Below are 23,611 nucleotides of genomic sequence, written 5' to 3' on the forward strand. Positions count from 1 at the left end.
TGTGTTGAACCCCAGTGATCTGTAACCAAATCGAAATTATGTTTTCCCCCCTACCTAATACCTCAAGGTCTTGTGTAGTACATTATCTATTACACATTATACACTGGATGGTTCGAGCCCTGAATGCTGTTTGGCAGACAGCCGTGGTATATCAGACCGTATACCACAGGTATGACAAAACACATTTTTACTGCTCTACTTCTGTTGGTAAACAGTTTATAATGGCAATAAGGCACCTCCGGGGTGCCTAAGAACAGCCCTTAGCCATGGCATATCAAATCAAATTTTATTTGTCACATACACATGGTTAGCAGATGTTAATGCGAGTGTAGCGAAATGCTTGTGCTTCTAATTCCGACAATGCAGTAATAACCACCGAGTAATCTAACCTAACAATTCCACAACTACTACCTTATACACACAAGTGTAAAGGGATAAGAATATGTACATAAAGATATATGGATATGATGGTACAGAACAGCATAGGCAAGATGCAGTAGATGGTATCGAGTACAGTATATACATATGGGTTGAGTAATGTAGGGTATGTAAACACAAGTGGCATAGTTTAAAGTGGCTAGTGATAAAAAAAATTTACATAAATTTTCATTATTAAAGTGGCTGGAGTTGAGTCAGTATGTTAGCAGCATCCACTCAATGTTAGTGGTGGCTGTTTAACAGTCTGATGGCCTTGAGATAGAAGCTGTTTTTCAGTCTCTCGGTCCCTGCTTTGATGCACCTGTACTGACCTCGCCTTCTGGATGGTAGCGGGGTGAACAGGCAGTGGCTCGGGTGGTTGTTGTCCTTGATGATCTTTATGGCCTTCCTGTGACATCGGGTGGTGTAGGTGTCCTGGAGGGCAGGTAGTTTGCCCCCGGTGATGCGTTGTGCAGACCTCACTACCCTCTGGAGAGCCTTACGGTTGTGGTCGTGTGTGTGTTTGTGTCAGGTATGGAAGATTTCATGCATTAGCAAGAATGAATGTACACTGAACACAAATATAAATGCGTCATGTAAAGTGCTGGTCCCATGTTTCATGAGCTGAAATAAAATCACAGAAATGTTCCATATGCACAAAAAGCTTTATTTCTCTCAAATTATGTGCAGAAATGTGTTTTTACCCGTTAGTGAGCATTTCTCCTTTCCCAAGATAATCCATCCACCTGACAGGTGTGGCATATCCAGAAGCTGATTAAATGGCCTCCAAGGCCCACAAAGGCTGCCATGTGAAATCCATAGAATTTTTGCCTAATTTATTCATTTCAATTTACTTATTTCCTTCAATGAACTGTGACTTAGTAAAAACGTTGACATTTTTGCAGGTTGTGTTTATATTTTTATATAATATACATGAACCCAGATCTACGATGTTATGATTGAATATACATATGTAGGATCTTAATTTGATCTCCCTGTTGGAGACCTGTACTGCAATGCAATAAATGTAAAACTTGTGTATTTGAGGTTTAAAAGGGCTTCTGAAGTTTGTAATTTACACTTAGAAATGTTGGACTTAATTTTCCCTTTCAAAAAATGTATCAACGCTTACAACAATGTCCATTAATTATAATCCACATAGTGTCTTCAGACAGTATTCATACCCCTTGACTTGTTTCACATTTTGTTGTGTTACAGCCTGAATTCAGAATGTATTACATGTTTCTCACCCATCTACCCACAATACCCCATAATGACAAAGTGAAAACATGTTTATAGACATTTTTGCAAATATATTGAAAATTTAATTCAGAAATATTAAATGTACATATAAAAAGCAACACTTCATGGCACAACATCTTTCCCCCATGTGACCTACTTGTGTGTATGTACTGACTTGTATGTAACTGATAGATGCACACACACACCTCATGTTAATGTTTGTAAATTGTAGTTTTTTTGTCTGTAAGGTCTTTTTCGTTATGAGACTCAAATCAAAAACCTTTGCTATGACACTCCAAATTGAGCTTGGGTGCATCCATTTCCTTTTGATTATCCTTGAGATGTCGTTACAACTTGATTGGAGTCCACCTGTGGCCAATTAAATTGTTTGGACATGATTTAGAAAGAAACACACCTGTCTTTATAAGGTCCCACAGTTGACAGTGCATGTCAGAGAGGAAACTAGACCATGAAGTCTGAGGAACTGTAAGTAGATTTCTGAGATATAATTGTTATGAGGGATGTATCTGGGTAAGGATATGAAACAATTTCTAGTGTTGAATGTTCCCAACAGCACAGTGGTCCCCATCATTGGAAAATTGAACAAATGTGGAACTACCCAGACTCTGCCTATAGTTTGCCGTCCAACCCAAACTGAGCAACCGGGCAAGAAGGACCTTGGTCAGGGAGGTGACCAAGAACCCAATGACCACTCGGACAGAACTACGAAGTTTCTTGGCTGAGATGGGTGAACCTGCGAAAAGGAAGTCTCAGCACATCACCAGTCTGGGCTTTATGGGAGAGTGGCCAGATGGTAACTATTCCTGAGCAAACTACACATGGCCGCATGCCTGGAGTTTGCAAAAAAGGCGTGTTGAAGACTGAGCGTAAAGAGAAATATTCTGTGGTCTGAAGAGACAAATGAAACTCTTTGGCCTGAATACATAGTGTTATGTCTAGAGAAACCCAGGCACAGCTCATCACCCATCTAACATCATCCCTACTTTGAAGCATGGTGGTGGCATCGTGGGATGCTTTTCAGAGGCAGGAACTGGGAGACTGGTAAGGATGGCGGGAACAAAGAATGAAGCCAAATACAAGCAAATCTGTGACAACCTGTTTCAGACTGCAAACTACCTTAGCCTGGGGTGAAGATTTATGTTCCGACAGAGCAATGACTCCAAGCATGCAGCCAAAGCAATGCTGGAATGGCTTCAGAACAAGAATGTGAAAGTTCTTGAGTGGCCCAGTCAAAGTCCAGACTTATACAAAGTATTGAGTCATTGGTGTGAAGACTTTGTAAATAAGATTTCTGTATTTCATTGTCAATACATTTCTAATATTTTCACTTATGGTATTGTGTAGAAATTGTTTATTTAATCAATTTTGAATTAACGCACAATGTGGAATAAGTCAAGGGTTATGAATACTTTTAGAAGGCACTAATAATTCACATTTCCTGTTGCTACAGGATTATTTTCCTACTATAGCAAACTGGCTCAAATGTAAGATCCTACATCTGTAATCCAACTTGATCTTTCTGTTTTCAGGAGTTTACACCACAATCCTGCTGTACTTTTTGGGATAATCAGCCTCTTCTCTGCTGGCCTGTCTTCTGCTTCTGGACACCATGGATTGTCAAGTCCAGATTGTCACATGGTAGGTCATAAGTGGGACCTTGAACCATGGTACTAATTTATCTACAGTCATTGTAATATTTGTCAGTGGTTGTCATGAACTTGAAGTGCAGGTCAACTTCTATAGACATTTTTACGGTCAGTTAGTGCCATATCACTAATGCCGTGTGCCATATGATTTTGAGAAGTCAGAATCCAGCTAGCACATCTTGTTTCCTTGGAAGTTGTGGGAACATTGGTTGTGGCAATGAAGCCATACCTTTCCTAACTGTTAAAATGGAATGTTTTTTTTAAACATTCTGAGAACAGAAGTGAAAATGTTGAGTTCTGGGAACATTCATTTATAGGTTTTTGCTATGGTTCCTTAAGTTTTCCTGGGAGGTTTTATTAACACTCTGAGAACAGAAATGATAGGCTATTGAGGTTTTTGTAAAACTTTTGCCAAATGTTTCAAGACTTTTAATAATACTGCTAGCATCTTGGGTAAACCTCTGTATTTTATTTTTATCCCCAAGCACCGATGGGACATGGAAATTAATTTCACTAAGCTTTCACAGATAGGGCTCTACCTTTGCAGTGCACATGCTCCTTTGCCCTACCAGTCTCAAGTGCCCTTTTCAGTGGTATAATTTCCCAGAAAAGGGAGTTAACTTCCCCTGTTACTGTAATGGTGAGAGGTTAGCATGTCTTGGGTTTATGATCAGGAAACCCCTCATTCAATGCAGGTGGGGCAGAGCCCCACATCTTTCGCAATACATGCATTAAGGCAGCTTCCAAATGCAGGTGATTCTGCCTAGCTAGTGCTTTCGGTGAAGCGAGCCAGCAAAATAGGAGCATTGCGTTGTGATTGGCTCAGTGTTTTGTCACTCATGGACACTACGTCATCGCTAAATTTAAGCCTTGGTAAGGTTAGACATCCAAAATGTCAGACCTTTGGGTCCTGCTATAGTTATATTACAAGTGCTTCCAAGAAGGCTTGGTCATTGGCCACACAACGTGATTTTATCTACAGTAGCTTTGCTTGAACTGATCATGTTAGCTAGCAGTCAGGAATCATATTGACAGTCTACTGGCAAATCCATTTAATTGTCATATGAAGAGGCATCGCAAATTCAACAATGAGGAGTTTGGAAGGAATCCGTGGCTAACTGATAGCATTGCAAAGCAACAAATAGCCTGCTATTCAATGGCGTGGCTGTTTTTGAGTTGCCACCATGGCATTCTCTGGATTTAGACTTTGACAAAAATTTGCTGACAAAGGACTGCCGCGCCACCTTCATGTTTAAGTGAGCACATCACAAGCCAAGTTGAGTCCAAAAAAATTATTGTATGCTACTACATAAATAGTAATACTTAGCTACGGTATACGTAAGTGTTGTAGACTACTAACAGTTTATGTGCCGCACCCTAATAATTTGGTGTATTTTCACTTAATTTTGCTTAACGTCACTGTTCTGACTTGGTGGCGCTATCTAAGCGCTTTCACTTATTTATCCTACGGTTCTGACCTGGTGTACAGGGAAAGTACTTTAAGAGCAGCCCATGTTCTGCATTCTGTCGCTGTACATTTCAAAAGTGCTGAACAGTTATATTGACTACGGCTGTCGTCGCTCGTTAATGTCCTAATCAAAATTACGGAATGCCTCATCTGCTCATCGCTCCCTTATGCCATAGTTTGTTCATCTCATTTGCCAGGGGAAACCACATTTGTCAGTCAGCCATATCAGCTTTTTTTTTTGAAAGGCAGTAAACGAGGTTGATTGAACTGTTTCGCTACCAGACAAGGCTCCGCTGGTAGCCAGGTGTAGGGATTCACTCCATTGTACTGGAAAGAGGCCCTAACAGTTGTTATTGCTGGCATGCATCTGAAAATTGAGTTTGCCCCACCAAGATTTACATGCTAAAATTGCCACTGGTTATATTTGTGCCTCTGACTTTCTCCATTCACAATTCATTCAAGATTATCCGTAATCATGGTAGCATGCACATTCTTTAGAAACATTCTTATTGACATTGACTCAACTGATACATTTACCATTTGATTAATATTGGGCATAAAATCTGAAATGCAACCAAAACAAACAGCAAATGCATCCAACAAATGTGTAGTCGCAAGCTTGATGTAGTCATTGCCTGCTATGCATAGGGGAACAAATATTTTACTTTTTAATATTTTAATACATGTGAATTTGTCCCAATATTTTTGCTCCCCTAAAATGTACGAAGTGTTGTAATTTCTAAACGGTTGACCTGACATGGTGAATTAAAGCTGAGTCTGCACTTAAACCTCAGTCATAGTTTGGATTATATAGCAAAAGGAAGTGCTTCACTGTCCCAATAATTATGGAGGGCACTGTACACGGCAACTACATTTGTAAGCATGTGACTAAATAAAAATAAGCATAGGTAAGTAACACCTGGGCAGAGGAACACTGCCGCTGTCATTTTAGTTGTACCTCCAATCAAATCTTATTTGTCACACTTATTTACCACAAAGCCCATTGAGACCAGTCTCTTGAGGTAGATTTGGCCAAGAAGGCAGCAACATTTCAATACAGTACAGAATTGAAACAGTCAACTTGATCTAGCCTATTTAAAAAATCTATATATTTTTTTTTTTTTTTTTTTTTTAAAGCATTTACAAAGTCTCCCATCAATATTTGAAATTCATTCAGTTGCATTAACATATCTAGGATAAAGCATGGATTGTAGATTATTCCATATCTCTGGTGCACAAGAGAAGGCAGTCTTGCCTAATACTGAATGTCCTGGGGACTTTGAGTATTAACCACCCAGCAGACTGGGAACTGCTGGTGGTGGAGACCAGACTAGAGGGTGTTTAACCAAAAGGGCTTTGTAGATAAACTCAATGTAGCTTTCTGTGCATCTAAATTGAGGTCCAACCCACAATTTGGTTCACTGTAAACAGGTGTAGATTAACAGTGAAACGTTTACTTACAGGTCCTCTTCTAACAAAGTTAAATATAAAGATTTTAAAAATCAAATGGCGACACGAGGAATGGATAGTGAATAACAACAAAAAATAGCATGGTTATATACCGGGAGTACTGAGTGGAGGGATAAAGTAATTGAGGTAGCTATGTACGTATGGGTGAAGTGACTAGGCAACAGGATAGATGCTAGGTAGTAGTGTGCTCGTGTGTTTATGGCCGTACTGTGTGAGTGGCTAGTCAGTGCTAAAATGGGTCAATGCAAGTAGCTATTTTGCAGTCTTATGGCTTGCGGTAGAAGCAGTTCAGGTTCCTGTTGGTTCCAGACTTGCTGTACCGCTTGCCATGCGGTAGCAGAGAACAGTATGGTTTGGGTAGTTGGAGTCCTTAATTTTTGGGGCCTTCCTCTGACACCACCTGGTATAGAGGTCCTGGATGGCAGGGAGCTCAGTTCCAGTGATGTACAGGGCTGTACTCACCACCCTCTGTAGCGCCTTGCTGCCGTGTGCCTTGCAGTTGCCGTACCAGGCAGCGACGCAGCCAGTCAAGATGGTATCAATGGTGCAGCTGGAAAGTCAACACATTGGCACGGTTATAAATATAAATCCGGTGGGTGCTGTCCACTCCATTATAGACAAATACAAGCGGACTGGTTCTTCCCTAAATAATTCTTGCATAGTTTAGCGCTGTGCTTTGGCTCATTGTCCTGTTGTAGGGGGAAATTGGCTCCAATTAAGCGATGGGTATGGCGGTAACCTTCCTCCTTGATCCCTTTTACCCTGTACAACTCTCCCACTTTACCACCACCAAAGCACCCCCAGACCATCACATTGCCGCCGCCATGCTTGACAGATGGCGTCAAGCATGTTTTTTCTGCGTTTCATGAATGTTTACTTTTTTTTTCCCAGTCCTCTGTCCAGTGTCTGTCTTGCCTATCTTAATATTTTTTTTATATATCCACTGCTCAAAAAAATAAAGGGAACACTTAAACAACACAATGTAACTCCAAGTCAATCACACTTCTGTGAAATCAAACTGTCCACTGAGGAAGCAACACTGATTGACAATAAATTTCACATGCTGTTGTGCAATTGGAATAGACAACAGGTGGAATTATAGGCAATTACAAAATTACCCCCAATAAAGGAGTGGTTCTGCAGGTGGTGACCACAGACCACTTCTCAGTTCCTATGCTTCTTGGCTGATGTTTTGGTCACTTTTGAATGCTGGTGGTGCTTTCACTCTAGTGGTAGCATGAGATTGAGTCTACAACCCACACAAGTGGCTCAGGTAGTGCAGCTCATCCAGGATGGCACATCAATGCAAGCTGTGGCAAGAAGGTTTGCTGTGTCCGTCAGCGTAGTGTCCAGAGCATGGAGGCGCTACCAAGAGACATGCCAGTACATCAGGAGACGTAGAGGAGGCCATAGGAAGGCAACAACCCAGCAGCAGGACCGCTACCTCCGCCTTTGTGCAAGGAGGAGCAGGAGGAGCACTGCCAGAGCCCTGCAAAATGACCTCCAGCAGGCCACAAATGTGCATGTCTGCTCAAACGGTCAGAAACAGACTCCATGAGGGTGGTATGAGGGCCTGACGTCCACAGGTGGGGGTTGTGCTTACAGCCCAACACCGTGCAGGACGTTTGGCATTTGCCAGAGAACACCAAGATTGGCAAATTCGCCACTGGCGCCCAGAGCTCTTCACAGATGAAAGCAGGTTCACACTGAGCACATGTGACAGTCTGGAGACGCCGTGGAGAACGTTCTGCTGCCTGCAACATCCTCCAGCATGACTGGTTTGGCGGTGGGTCAGTCATGGTGTGGTGTGGCATTTTTTTGCGGGGACGCACAGCCCTCCATGTGCTCGCCAGAGGTAGCTTGACTGCCATTAGGTACCGAGATGAGATCCTCAGACCCCTTGTGAGACCATATCCTGGTGCGGTTGGCCCTGGGTTCCTCCTAATGCAAGACAATGCTAGACCTCATGTGGCTGGAGTGTGTCAGCAGTTCCTGCAAGAGGAAGGCATTGATGATATGGACTGGCCCGCCCGTTCCCCAGACCTGAATCCAATTGAGCACATCTGGGACATCATGTCTCGCTCCATCCACCAATGCCACGTTGCACCACAGACTGTCCAGGAGTTGGCGGATGCTTTAGTCCAGGTCTGGGAGGAGATCCCTCAGGAGACCATCCGCCACCTCATCAGGAGCATGCCCAGGCGTTGTAGGGAGGTCGTACAGGCACGTGGAGGCCACACACTACTGGGCCTCATTTTGACTTGTTTTAAGGACATTACATCAACGTTGGATCAGCCTGCAGTGTGGTTTTCCACTTTAATTTTGAGTGACTCCAAATCCAGACCTCCATGGGTTGCTAAATTTGATTTCCATTGATAATTTGTGTGATTTGTCAGCACATTCAACTATGTAAAGAGAAGTATTTAATAAGAATATTTCATTCAGATCTAGGATGTTATTTTAGTGTTCCCTTTTATTTTTTTGAGCAGTGTATTATTGGCTAGTCTGAGATGGCTTTATCTTTGCAACTCTGCCTAGAAGGCCAGCATTCCGGAGTCGCCTGTTGACGTTGAGACTGGTGTTTTGCGGGTACTACTTAATGAACTTGCCAATTGAGGACTTGGTGTCTTCTCAAACTAGACATACTAATGTACTTGTCTTGCTCAGTTGTGCACCGGGGCCTCCCACTCCTATCCTGGCTAGAGCCAGTTGGTGATGTTCTCTGAAGGGAGTAGTACACAGCGTTGAATGAGATTCAGGTTCTTGGCAATTTCTTGCATGGAATAGCATTTCTCAGAACAAGAATAGACTGTTTTCAGAAGAAAGTTATTTTGTTTCTGGCCATTTTGAGCCTGTAATCAAACCCATTAATTTCAATGCTCCAGATACTCAACTAGTCTAAAGAAGGCCAGTTTTATTGCGTCAACAGTTTTCAGCTATGCTAACATAATTTCAAAAGGGCTTTCTAATGCTCAATTAGCCTTTTTTAAAATGATAAACTTGGATTAGCTAACACAATGTGCCATTTGAACAGACACATTATCTGCAACCATCAATCCTATGTAGATATGCCATAAATGTGGTGTTTCCAGCTCCAGTAGTCACTTACAACATTAACACTTTCTGATCAATTTGATATTAATTGTCGGATGTGTTTTTGTTTTTTGTTTTCTTTAAAAAACAATGACATTTCTAAGTGACCCCAAACTTTTGAGTGGTAGTGTAGGTGTTCCTTTTGTCCAGGTGGGAAAGGGCAGTGTTGTGTGTAAATGAGATTGTTGGGGCCGTATGTGAATTGGTGTTTCTGTGAGCCATGAATCGCCTTTCAAAGCACTTCATGGCTACAGACTTGAGTGCTACGGTGCAGCTGTCATTTTAGGCAGGTTACCTTTGCTTTCTTGGGCACAGACTATGGTTGTCTACTTGAAACGTAGGCATTATAGACAGAGGTTGAAAATGTCAGTGAAGATATTTGCCAGTTGGTCCTCGCATGCTCCTAGTACACGTCCTGGTAACATTCACAAGGCTGCAGGGCCAGACAGATTAACGGTCTTGCTCACATCTGCTACAGAGAGCGTTATCACAGTTGTCCGGAACAGCTGGTACACTCATGCATGCTTCAGTGTTGCTTGCCTCAACACGAGCATAGAAGGCATTTAGCTCGGCTGGTAGGCTCGCGTCACTGGGCAGCTCACGGCTGGGTATCCCTTTGTAGTCGTGGAAATTCTAATGAAAGGGAGACTGTAGCTTCTACTTATTTTATTATGACTTGCAATTCTGGAGTGGTTGACTAACACTCAAAGGGTGCAGGTATGAGCCCAAGCTTATTTCTCATTCTGTGCAGAAATCTGTTTATACCCCCTGCATTTCTGCTTTGCCAAGATATTCCATCCACCTAACAGGTGTGGCATATCAAGATCAAACAGCATAATCATTACACAGGTGCACCTTGTGCTGGGGACAATAAGGCCACTTTATGTTGTGACAACTGCACATTTTAATGTCCACCAGAGCTGTTGCCAGAGAATTCAATGTTCATCTCAATCATAAGCTGCCTCCAACATCGTTTAGGAGTACATCCAAACGGCCTCCTAACCACAGGACCTCCACATCCAGCTTCTTCACTTGTGGGATCGTCTGGGTGGGCCTACGCCCACATGGCGGCACCCATTTAAAAAAAAAAAAAAAAAATTGTATACCTGTTTGTAGTCTTAACATCTGGCACATAATGGCAGAATTGCCATAAAATAGGCAAACCATTTGTTTTTCAAAGTTTGTTCTAGTGTTTCCTGCTCAGATTTCGTGATCCACTGTCCAACTATAATGACTCAAACGCTCCTGTCTGTATCTATAAGCTAGTTATACACATAAGCAAAGGGGATTTACTCACAATTCTAAACTGGGTGGTTCAAGCCCTGAATGCTGATTGGCTGACAGCTGTGGTATATCAGACGGTATGACTCTTTTTACTGCTCCAATTTATGTTGGTAACTACTTTATAATAGCAAGAAGGCACCTTGGGCATTTGATTATATATGGCCAATATACCCCCCCCCCCCCCAATACCTTTTTATTGCTTAATTATAAACCGAGTTCCAGCCCTAAATGCTGATTGGCTGAAAGCCGTGGTACCAGACCTTATATAATGGGTACCTTCTTTTTTTTAACTGTTCTAATTATGTTGGTAACCAGTTTATAATAGCAAGTGGCAATTTTAGCATGTTGGTTGGGCAAACCCCAAATGTGGAGGGGAAGCCACTACACAATGCATTCATTGCACTGTCTCCACAAACTGTTGGGGCCTACATAAAGCTGTTCCAACACCTTACAATTGCTATTAGCGGAGCCTTGTCTGGCAGCGAAACAACATTTCATTCAGCCTCATTTACTGCCTTTTTTTTTTAACAGCTGATTTGGCAGACTTGCTTTGACAAATGTTCATCTCAATTGTCAGGAGAACCCACAAACAATGGCATAAGGGGATGACAATCAAAATTACGGATAGCCTCTTATCCACTTAAGACCTTAATGAGCTCGCTAGGAAGGATGTAGTCAATAACTGTATAGCACTTTTGAAATGTACAGCGACAGAATTAGGAATATGGGCAATTCTTAGTGTTCTCCCTGTACACCAAGTCAGAACCATATGATAAATAAAGGGGGCATATAAGCAGACGATGAAAGCTCTTACAATGGTCAATGACTACGTTTCTCTAAAACGGGTAATAGGCTACATGTGCACCAAGTCGGAACAGGACTGGAAAATAGACTATTAGGGTGAGGCACATGGGCTACTAACAAACACTTAGTATTACTTTCCTAGCTACATTATACATACCTCCTTGGCATATTACATTTTTGGACTCTCCTTGCTGTGCTGTGGCGCGGTGTTCCTTTGTGGGCAAACTTTGTCATTAAAGTCTGGCTTTGTCTGGATTTATGGTGCTTTCAAGACAGCTGGGCACTGTGGGGGGTGGGTGTAAGTGATCTTCAGGTTGTAGCTCTAGAAAGAGGCCCGTGCTCATTACTTACAATTCTGAGTTCAATAATCGTTCAAAACATATTTCCCCAGTCAGCTTTTTTTTCTTTTTTCTTTTTTCCCAGTTGTCTTGAACTCAAGTCAGATTTCCCAGCTCTGAGAACAGTTTTGACCACGGCAGAAATCATTCTGGATTGACAGCATGGCCAATGTTTATCATTTTTAATATTGGAAAAGAACCTTAAACTGAATTGGGACAACACACTCCACTGAATAGCAAGCTAGTTATTGCTTTGCAATGCTTGCAGTTAAACACTGATTCCTTTTTAAACCACTCATTGTTGAATATGCGATTACCAAATTGCGTAATTGTTTTAGCTGAGCACCGACATGTTATCTATAATCCTCATAAGAGAAAATAAATTTAAAGATTTGTCAGTAGGCTGTCGACTTGATTCATGACTGCTAGCTAAGACTTTGACATGATCAATCAAAGCTACTGTAGATATTTTATGTAATTTTATCTGTGGCCAATGACATTGAGCCTTGGCTGGGCACCTTTAATGTAACTCTATGGCAGCACCCAAGGGGCTTGAATTTGAGTTCTACTCTTAGATTTGGCATTGATGTAGTGTCCCCATGCGTGAGAACTGAGCCAATCACGGTGCAACTACAGAACATTACCAACCCCTACTGTTTTCCTCTGGCTGCCCCACAACAGAAAGCATTGAGCTAGGCTGAAACACCTTCATTTTGGCACTGCCTTCCTGTTTGTATGGAGGCTTTTAAGTCATATTTTTTACCTTGTTTGTGACACTGCCTCAACTGCCCTGAATGACAGGTCGCGACTGAACAGCAACAAGGCACCCACCCCATGGTTTGTTGTGGCCGATAAACCATGGCGAACAGCTGTATCCAGGTACTGTTACATCATACGTAAGAGTAGCCCTGGTACAGTATATTGGCCATATACCATAACCCATTGTGCCTTTAAGGGCAAATTATGTTCTTGCAACATATTCAATCTTTTGTCAGAGTTTGCAAGTGTTTGTAACCGAATTTAGCTTCTAACGTCATTACATAATCCTTAATTGGCGCGATAACGTTAAGTAGAAAGTGTTTATTGTATAAATGTAGTAACTGCTTCTTTTTAGACCTTTTTGAGCAGGTTAAGTGATAATTGTAGTTCTAATTGGACCTAGCCAAATTTAGCCACGCCCCCATTCGGTGTACCGAAAACCCGGCAGGAGCGGATTCATTTATTGGTTCCTACGGTGCTAACGTTCTGTTAGGCTTAGACTGTTTTCGGCGAGGACCACAGTGGGTGTTGGCTAGTTAGCTAACGTTCAAGGCATTTGGTATGAAAATGTGCCTGTGGTCCCAATAAATTTAAGCTTGTGTTGCTAGCTAACGTTGGTCTTGGTTTTTCTTTTTACCCCCGATTTGGAGAATTATTTACAAGTTAGCTAACGTTACTTGTCTTAATAGTTATTGCTTTGTTACCATAATGTTAGCTTGCTAGCCAGTTGCTTGCTAGCGAGTGCCTGTATGCCAATAATTAACTTTAAAATGGCTGGATAAATTAGCAAACAAATTAGCTTGGTGAATTAGACCATATAACTGACAGCTTAGCTAGCTAACCACCTTGTCACCTGATTTGATAGATGCACAGGCTAGTTTGATAGCTAGGCAGTCAGGTGGCTTTTTAGATTGTTTGATCATCAGATGGCAATTTGGGATCAATAAGATTTATGCTGTTTAGGAGAAGCTTTATTTAGTGATCAAATTATTCTCAAACATGGCCCCCAAAAGAAGGCCCCTAAACATCACTCCCACTGGTATGAGAGAGGATTGTCCACCTCTACGACCATCACTGCTGCCTCAGTACGTGTAATTGCTTAGCCAGCTGGCTACTGTTCAACAGATGCACTTCAAGTCCCCCTCTACTTTCAAAGTCTTAACCGTGAGCTAATTCATCCTCCAGGGCTAACCTGGAGGCCCTACAGAAGAAGCTGGAAGAGTTGGATCTAGATGAGCAGCAGAAGAAGCGCTTGGAGGCTTTCCTTACCCAGAAAGTCAAAGTGGGCGAGCTGAAAGACGATGACTTCCACCGCATCTGTGAGCTGGGCGCTGGCAACGGAGGCGTGGTCAACAAGGTGTGCCACAAACCCTCAGGCCTGGTCATGGCCAGAAAAGTGAGTGGTGTGACTGCCGTTGCCAGTATGTGCTGTGGGAATAATGACAAAAGAACCTGGGGAGCTTTGTTCACATTGCCCTAAAAAAATGGAACTGAACTTTGTAATTCAAGTGACCAGAACTCAGACCACCTCTTGAGATGGTGTCAGTTTTGGTTTGCTTCAGGGGCACTTTTGCGTGTTCTAAGTTCCTTTGGCGTCTACTCACTGCACACACAAAATAAGCAACCCACTGAGTTCACAATTGTCTGAATGGAACCAAGTGTGACATCCTTCCAGATCTAAGAATGTTATCAGATTGAGGGGAAGTCCACTTGGACAACCAGTGGTTTAGATGGCATAACTCTGTTACCATGGAGTTGCACCTGAGGCTGATTTTTCAGTTTAAAATGTATACCAAACAATTGATTTCAAAGTTTAATAACAAACCATACAACTCTATGCACAAGGACTACTGTAACAAATTTACTGAACTGTACAGATGCAAAGTTTGGTAATGGAATTACTGTAAAAGCTACCTCAATTTTAACCTTTGGCAGTAATTCTGTTACCAAACTGCATGTGTACAGCTTGCCCAGTACATGTTTTTGTTATAGTTGTCCTTGTGCATAATGTTCTACAGTTTTGTTCAACTGAAATCAATGATTTGTTTGGAATAAAGTGATTGAGTCTCCATGGAAATTGCCTGTAGCTTATCATGGACTGAAGCAACACTGTTACAATAAAACAATTAGACGGCCATTTTGATTCAAAACCAGCATGGGCTACTAGTTATGAGACACAGCTGTTTAGATGTTGTATTGTATTCATCCCTCCTCCCTCTCCTTAGCTGATCCATCTGGAGATCAAGCCAGCCATCAGAAACCAGATCATCAGAGAGCTACAGGTGCTGCTTTTGTTGTGATTTAACTTCAAATATACAAAAGTAGTACTCAACAATGTTAAAGGTTTAATTCACTGTTAGGGATATATCAATAATTTAGTCAAATCTGAGCTAAATAAGGCTATTCCCCTGTTTGTAAACCCACCTGATCTGTCTCCCTCAGTTGCTACATGAGTGTAACTCGCCCTACATAGTTAGTTTCTACGGGGCCTTCTACAGCGACGGAGAAATCAGCATCTGCATGGAACACATGGTGAGGTAGGGGGGAGAGAATTGGGGGGGGGGGGGGGGGGGGGGGCTGTGTGAGTGCGTTTCAAGAGCAAGGGAAAAATTTTGCGGGAGTAGGGGGAGATGGTGAAGTTGCAAATGTAATGCAGGTACTCGGACCTTGCCCTACTGCTGCCGTATGGCAGTGCGGTGGTTGTGAGTGGCTCTCCTCTCTCCCTACAGGATGGGGGCTCCCTGGACCAGGTGCTGAAGGAGGCCAAGAGGATCCCTGAGGAGATCCTAGGGAAAGTCAGCATTGCTGTGAGTACCAGCAAACCAGCTACATAGCCTAAAGATGGTGCCAGTCAGATGGCTAGCTTTCCATTTCCTTTTATATTTTATTTATCTTTTTGAGACTTACTGCAAAACGTTTTGTTACAGGTTCTCAGAGGGTTAGCCTATCTACGAGAGAAACACCAGATCATGCACAGAGGTACATGTTGATTTATTTTGTAGTTTGATTTACATACTACTGTATAGTTGTCGTTAGATCTGTCTTGTATGTAGTTGCACACTCACTGACATCCCATCCGTCCCCCAGATGTGAAGCCCTCTAATATCCTGGTGAACTCTCGTGGGGAGATCAAGCTGTGTGACTTTGGTGTGAGTGGACAGCTCATAGACTCCATGGCCAACTCCTTCGTGGGAACACGCTCCTACATATCGGTGTGTGTACACCTCCTCTCTGTGTACACCTCTCTCTGTGTGCATGTAAGCCTCTGTGTAATCCATTTATCTGTCTCTAACCAACAGCCGGAGCGATTGCAGGGCACCCACTACTCTGTTCAGTCTGACGTGTGGAGTATGGGCCTGTCTCTGGTGGAGCTGTCTATCGGCCGGTACCCCATACCCCCTCCTGACGCCAAGGAGTTGGAGACCATCTTCGGACGGCCCATCATGGATGGGTCTGAGGGAGACATGCACAGCAGCACCTCACCCAGAACCCCCGGGGGCAGACCTGCCAGCAGTGAGAACAGAGTTTCTCCTCCAGATGGTTAGAATGAACTTATTTGTACATTTGATCTCTAACGTTTCACTGTCTTGCAGGCGATGGGCCTGTGATGGCCATCTTTGAGCTGCTGGACTACATTGTCAACGAGGTGAGCATTGCTGAGGAGACCACCCCCCCCCCCATGGCCATGGAATACGAATTATTGTAATAGACCGTCTGGTACTAAGATATGACCGACTCTATATCCAAGGCATAGTGTATAGATGGGCTGTTTTTTATTCTGTTAATCTTGTTCCAGCCTCCCCCCGAACTGCCCCATGGAGTTTTCACTTCTGATTTCCATGACTTTGTGACTAGATGGTGAGTCTCCCTCAGTCTGAATGATTTACAGAATACAATGTCTTGATTTATTGAATTGCATTTATTTGGGTAAAAACGTATACAACGAGATGCAATAAATTCCCAGAGGATGACACTTAACCCATTACACTTGAGGGAATTGGCCTTTAATATGGATGGGGCTAAATTGAAATGTTTGTTACAGAAACATGAAATGCATAAGCATGGTAGCAATTAAAAGGGAACAGTGGAGCTTATCGGCCCGTTATTAGATAAGTTGAGGACACAAAGGTTCACCTGACAAGACTGAGTCCAAACAATACACTTTGCTTTTGCATTTGACCTTTTTATTGTACTTTTTGGCAGATTTGCTGATAAGTCTGAAAATACTCTGGATACATTCAGTAATATAAGAATATGTGGGGTAGATGCAACATGTATGAACTAGATATATTTTGCAAGGGTTTGAAAGAGCACTAACTGGTGTTCAAGTGGCCACAAACCTCAAGTGTGCGCAGCTAAGTTATAAAATACAGTTTTAGGCTTTCGCAAGGCAATTCAGAGGCACCAATGGTAATTTTTGGTGCGCTTAACAGTCATGCGTGCGTGTTCCGCAACGAGTTCTCTACAACTAACAGGCTCATTCTGTTCAGAACCACCCTGGGTAATGACACTCATCTTACCACTGTATATCAAAGATGGTCACTAAACGTTGATACGGTATATGACATGAGTTTGATACAGGAATAAATGGGAAGTGCACATTTGGACTTAGGGGTGTTTGGCCTGCTTGCATGACATCAAAGATGGTAGTCCTCAATGTCTCATCTTTCAAAATAGTCTTAATTTACAGCATTTCCCTCACTCGGACAACAAAGCATTGTTGAAAAGTTGCCCAATTAGTGGGAGGGATGGGGGCGACTCCTTGTCGCGTGCGGTGCTCAAGTTCATAAAGGCTGTCAGCCAAACCCCTACCGCATTGAAGTGCAGAGCCTGAGCTCTGTCATTTATAGCATGTTCCTGTACAGCCACTGTTCCAATTTTATGTGCACATCAGGGCCCAAATCTGCAATTTTCAACCAGTGTATATGGGTACGAGTAATGTCAAACACTTGTTTCCAAAGTGGTCCTCAGCATTAGTCATTAGATCTAACTGCTTTGTTAGCTCTGACTATGATCTTCTTGTGCTTCAGTCTCATGAAGAACCCAAAAGACCGGGCTGACCTGAAGATGCTGATGGTGAGTTTTGTGCTTATCAACTGCCTGACTTAACCTAGGAAATTGGACAGATTTTATTGACATGCTGATGCCACGGATGTAGTTTTATACTGAGCCATGTATCTCTGTTTCAGAACCACGCGTTTATCAAGCGCTCTGAGGTAGAGGAGGTGGACTTTGCTTGCTGGCTTTGTAAAACCATGGGGCTGAACCAACCCAGCACTCCCACATGCACTGCAGACTAGACACGCATGCAGTGGCCTGTGGACGCAAGCAGCCTCCACAACCACATGTATACAAACACACTTTCCTTGTCAGCCACCTTTCCTTTCAGGTGATCCTGGTATGAACTGGCCCTAGTCAGTCACTCTCCTGTCAGAAACAAGCCCACAATTTTTCAACCGTAATCAACATTGCTTCAATGGTGTGGTTAGGGCAACCCCTCACACTGTCAGATTCCCCTATCAGACCGTCAAAGCGGTCTGGCTGTCGTAGTCTGCAGTATCAACAGTGTGGCATCAGGGAGCTTCATTACCCTGGACGAGCAGACCTAAGGTGTACAATGGGCCTGGTCAGAGGTAGAGGCTTTAGATAAACCCATGCTGTGAACTCTTAACTTGGTGCCAACTGTGTAGATTGTGAGTTAACATTTATCTACAGTGCCTTCAGAAAATATTCACATCACTGATTTAAATTGAGATTTTGTCACACAATACCCCATAATATCAGTGGAATTGTTTCTCAATGTATTAAAAATGAAAAGCTGCAATGTCTTGACTCAAGTATTACACCCTTTTATTTATTTTTAATGGCAAGCCTAAAGTCCAGGAGTGAATGTGCTTAATAAGTTGCATGGACTCACTACTATACTCTTTAACATAATAGTAAAAATGATCTGCAAGGTCCCTCAGTTGAGCAGTGAATTTCAACCACAAAGACCAGGGAGGTTTTCCTATGGTTTAAAGGACACCTATTGGTAGATGGGTAAAAATAAAAGCTGACATTAAATAACCCTGTGAGCATGGTGCAGTTAATTTTACGCTTTGGATGGGATATCAATACATCCAGTCACTTCAAAGATACAGGCACCCTTCCTAAATCAGTTGCTGGAGAGGAATTTCACCATGAGGCCAATGGTGATTTTTTAAAAATGACGATCAAAGAACTGAGATTAACATAAATGAGAGCAAAGCCTCTACAGAATTAAATATTCCAAACATGCATCCTATTATCAGTGAGGCACTAAAGTGGCAAAGAATGTACAAAGTGTTATGTTTGGGGGAAACCACATCACGGAGTGCAACTTCATATTTCAAGCATGGTGGTGGCTGTATCTATAGGATGCTTGTTGTCAGCAAGGCCTTATTTTTTTTAAAATATATATTTAGGCTAAAAATAAACAAAATATAGCTAAGCACGTACAAATCCTAAAGGAAACCCTGGTCTGCTTTCAAACAGACATTGGGAGACAAATTCACCTTTCAGCAGGACAGTAACCTAAAACACGGCCAAATCTACACTGGCGCTGCATACCAAGATGACATTGAATGTTCCTGGGTGTCCTAGTTTTGACTTGACTCAGCTTAACTCTATGGCAAGACTTAAATGGCTGTCTCGTGGTGATTAACCCACTTTTATTTAATAATGGGAAAGTATTGTACAATCCAGGTGGCAAAGCACTTAGACTTACCCAGAAAGACTCACAGCTGTAAATGCTGCCAAAGGTGACTAACATGTATTGACTCGGGTTTGAATACTCAACAACAAAACAAAATGCATTTCTTCCACTTTGACATCAGTGTTTTGTGTAGGTCAATGACAAATCTATTTTAATCCCACTGTGTAACAATGTGGAAAGTCAAGGGGTGTGGGTACTTTCTGAAGGCACTATTTTTGCATTCCTGTAACACCAGAACCCTTTGAACAGAGGATACGCAGAAATATACGCCTTGTTTTACAAAAAGAACTCGGGATACTTGACATCACAAACTACGCGAGACCTATAAACACAACTGCACTTCATCTATTTTCCCAAGATCATCTTTTGCTTCTCAATTACACGTATCAATCACTCTGTACAAGCAATAACTCAAACATGGGCCACCGCTGCAGTGTGACATTGGTATTTTTTTGCCAGGCCATAGGTGTTATGATTAGGAGTTACTCATATGTATTGACATGTACATTGTCTTCACATCTCTGTGTCTGCATATTGAGCAGAGGAGGCTGGTGGGGGGAGCTATAGGAGTATCGACTCATTGTAATGAATGGAATAAATGGAACGGTAAACATATGGAACCACATGTTTGACTCCGTTCCATTTATTTAATTCCAGCCAATACAATGAGCCTGTCCTGCTAAAGCTCCTCCAACCAGCCTCCTCTGATATGCAGATATGTTAAGTTTATTTGCATACTGTACATCAGTTTTTATTTTTCTCTTTCGGCAGATTGAGTGTAGTGTTTGTGTTAATGAGATGTGGGATGGCATCCTGTCTAATTATTTTACATCAGTGAAGTTAAAGGAAATTATACTAGAAGAGGATGCCATTTAGACTATTGAGACGCAGCCCTAGTGTCTGCATCCTGGCCAGGCTCCCTCCATCCCTTTGGCTGTAGGAGAGATGCATGCCTGACCAGTGTTGGGAGATGAACACACCTTAACCAGAGTAATTTATATCTCCTAATACAGTGTTTCCCAAGTCCTGTCCTCAAGTACCCCCAACAGTACACATGTTTGTTGTAGCCCCGGACAAACTCACCTGATTCAACTCATTGAGGGTTGTGGGTACTCGATGACTGGAGTTGGGAAACACTGTCGTAATATACACTTGAGTGTACAAAACATTAAGAACACCTTCCTAATATTGAGTTGCACCCCCTTTTGCCTTCAGAACAGCCTCAATTCATTGTGGCATGGTCTCTACAAGGATGCTGGCCCATGTTTGAGTGGTGGACCATTCTTGATACACAAACTGTTGAGTGTGAAAAACCCAGCAGCGTTGCAGTTCTTAACACAAACCGGTGCATCTGACACTTATTACCATACCCCGTTCAAAGGCTCTCAAACCTTTTGTCATTACCATTCACACTCTGAATGCCACACAGACACTATCCATGTCTCAATTGTCTCAAGATTTAAAAATCCTTCTTTAACCTGTCACCTCCCCTTCAAATCAATCAAATTGTATTTGTCACATGCGCTGAATACAACAATACAACCTTACCGTGAAATGCTTACTTTACAAGCCCTTAACCAACAATTTAGTTTTAAGAAAATGTTTACTAAATAAAGTTAATAAAAAATAAAAGTTATACAAAATAACAATAACGAGGCTATATACAGGGGGTATCGGTACCGAGTCAATGTGTGGGGGTACAGCTTAGTCGAAGTATTTTGTACATGTAGGTAGGGGTAAAGTGACTATGCATAGATAATAAACAGTGAGTGGCAGCAGTTGTAAAAACAAAGGTGGGGGGTATCAATGCAAATAATCCGGGTGGCCATTTGATTAATTGTTCAGCAGTCTCATGGCTTGGGAGTTGAAGCTGTTAAGGAGACTTTTGGACCTAGACTTGGTGCTCCGGTACTGCTTGCCGTGTGGTAGCAGAGAGCACAGGCTATGACTTGGATGACTGGAGTCTTTGACAATTTTTTGGGCCTTCCTCTGACATCGATTAGTGTATATAGGTCCTGGAGGCAGGAACCCAGTGATGTACTGGGCTGTATGCACTACCCTCTATAGCACCTTACAGTCAGTTGCCAAGCAGTTGCCATACCAGGCGGTGTTGCAAGCGGTCAGGATGCTCTCGATGGTGCAGCTGTAGAACTTTTTTAGGATCGCGGGACCTATGCCAAATCTTTTCCAAGTCTCCTGAGGGGGAAAAGGCGTTGTCGTGCTCTCTTCATTACTTTCTTGGTGAGTTTGGACTATGATGGTGTTCACATCACCAATAAACGAAGGTACTTGAAACGTCATCTACACGGATTAAAGTGGATTTAACAAGTGACATCAGTAAGGGATCATAGCTTTCAAATGGATTCACCTGGTCAGTCTGTCATGGAAAGAGCATGAGTTCTTCATGTTTTGTACACTTAGTGTATATAAAAGCATGTATACAGCAGGGCATGGAGCTGCCATAAAATAAGTGTGTTTCTGTGTCCTGGGGTGGTCGATGGCATTTCACTGATTTCTTTGCTTCTCTTTGTGTATTTCTTCTCAACAATGGTTTAAAACTATGGATGTTTTGTACCATGTCAAAAACATCAAAAATGTTATTTTCACGGCATAATTGTCAATAAATTATATGTAATGTCACAACGGAACACAGTCTCCTTATTTTCTATAAAACTATTGAAAGCAAATTCTAAAGGGATTTTCTTTCATGGCATGACATGAACTACCGGTATCCTGGGGTGTATTCACTAGGAATGAAACGGGGAGGGACCTACCTGAATTTGTATAATAAACTCTTGTTTCGGTAGCAATATTTTTGCAACTGTTTGCTACATTGTGGTAAAACACTATGATACCACTAGGGGGAAGTATAGCAATTCAGAGGCGCTCAGGGTAGAAGTTGCCCTCAAGCACAGATCTAGGACCAAGAGGGAAAACAGCAAACCTGACCTCAGATTAGTGTCTAAAAACAATTGTATCATATCCCTTCAAAGGCCACTTCAGTAGAGTAAACAAAATCCCCACAGCCGACCTTACCTATGTGCTAAGGATGTTGACTGTGTAGGTTTTGTGTGTACACTCACGCTTGAGCGTGTGTGTGTATGAGTGTGTTGGGGATAAGTCTAAAGCTTAAAGAGCTCAGATTCTAGCAGAGTGTGTGCAGGTTTTTGTATATAAGTCTGTGTGTGTGTGCACATGTTTGTGTGGTGGGGGTAATTCTAGAACTTAGAGAGGAGGGGGGCTATGAGGGAGATGGGTTGCTCTAAGCCACTGCGGCAGTAAAACAGCAAAGTCTGCAGTCATTAATATGCAAATATGCAAATTAGAGGGTAATTAAGATCCTGCGTTCGTCAGTAGCTCTTTGATTGCTAATGAATTCCAATCTGCAAGAAAGGGGGAGGGGAAGATGAGGAAAAAGCAAGTGGAAAAGAGAGACAGAGAAGAGTAGAGAGAGGTATATTGCACCTCTAATCACATTCTGTGAAAACAGGAAAGGGTAATGGGGGTCCATCATTAGAGGGTGAATAGGCCTATGCATGAATGCTTAGATGGATAAATGAAAAATAGATGAATGCTTTTGTCTATTGTCATGACAGAATGTTGACTCTGTCAGAGAATGAAGGGTGTGGTTGTTGTTAAACAGTGATTAACGTACATCATCACCAAACACACAGCATGGTGCAAGCCAGACCCGCTACGGGGAGCAAGAGAGATGCATGCTGGTTAACGGTGATTCTTATGACCCCCGTTGAGCTAGAGAGGGAGAGAAAAAGAGAGCAGTATGGAGAGAAAAAGAGCAAGAGGTAGCCTGGCGGGGGGGTTGCAATGGCAGCATATGTGTCATTGAGCACGAAGGATGTTATTTTATATTTTTGGCAAGCAGTAACTTCACTCACGGGCAGACACACTGCTGTTATTGTTGCTTCAGTGCTCCCTTGGCACCCCTAATCCCCCCCCCCCTCACTCTCTCTCCTTACATAGCCTTCAACCCCCACCCATCTTCATCTCTTTCTATCTCTCTATCGTTCGCTTGCATATTATGGCAACAACACCTCTTTCCAAACATCGCCACAGAAGTAATTTTGTTGCTTTAGAATTAAGTTGCCCTTCTGCACTGATCTAAGATCAGTTTTGTGTTTTTTTCTTGTACTAATTTATTTGGGCAGTAATTATGGCAAGCTGGTCCCAGATCTGCACTATTGGGAGTTTGTTGCATTTGTTACAGGAAACAGGAAACCATAGTCATAACAGGAAGCCCCAGGTTTTGCACACTGTACCTGATGCGTGGGTGGCTGCACGGGGCCTACCTGATAAGAAAGGGGAGCTGTACAACTGT

General features: G+C 42.5%; 1 protein-coding gene across 2 annotated transcripts; it reads left to right on the top strand.

Moving 5' to 3' along the window:
- Positions 1-2,095: 2,095 nt before the first annotated feature.
- LOC110508416 (dual specificity mitogen-activated protein kinase kinase 2) lies at positions 2,096-20,425 on the top strand. 2 transcript variants are annotated; one of them, XM_036966846.1, is made up of 13 exons: positions 2,096-2,145; positions 3,210-3,318; positions 13,728-13,899; positions 14,768-14,824; positions 14,985-15,074; positions 15,272-15,349; positions 15,470-15,521; positions 15,630-15,754; positions 15,842-16,055; positions 16,136-16,188; positions 16,339-16,400; positions 17,573-17,618; positions 17,732-20,425. In XM_036966846.1, the coding sequence occupies exons 2-13, from the start codon at positions 3,290-3,292 to the stop codon at positions 17,840-17,842; spliced, it is 1,089 nt and encodes a 362-aa protein (XP_036822741.1). In that variant the 5' UTR covers positions 2,096-2,145; positions 3,210-3,289; the 3' UTR covers positions 17,843-20,425. The 2 variants fall into 2 exon arrangements, with proteins under 2 accessions (XP_036822741.1, XP_036822740.1); XM_036966845.1 differs by having other exon boundaries at positions 13,728-13,938; positions 17,732-20,423.
- Positions 20,426-23,611: the final 3,186 nt, after the last annotated feature.

Source organism: Oncorhynchus mykiss, chromosome 28 (genome assembly GCF_013265735.2).
Source record: "Oncorhynchus mykiss isolate Arlee chromosome 28, USDA_OmykA_1.1, whole genome shotgun sequence".
Classification (NCBI taxonomy): Eukaryota; Metazoa; Chordata; class Actinopteri; order Salmoniformes; family Salmonidae; genus Oncorhynchus; species Oncorhynchus mykiss.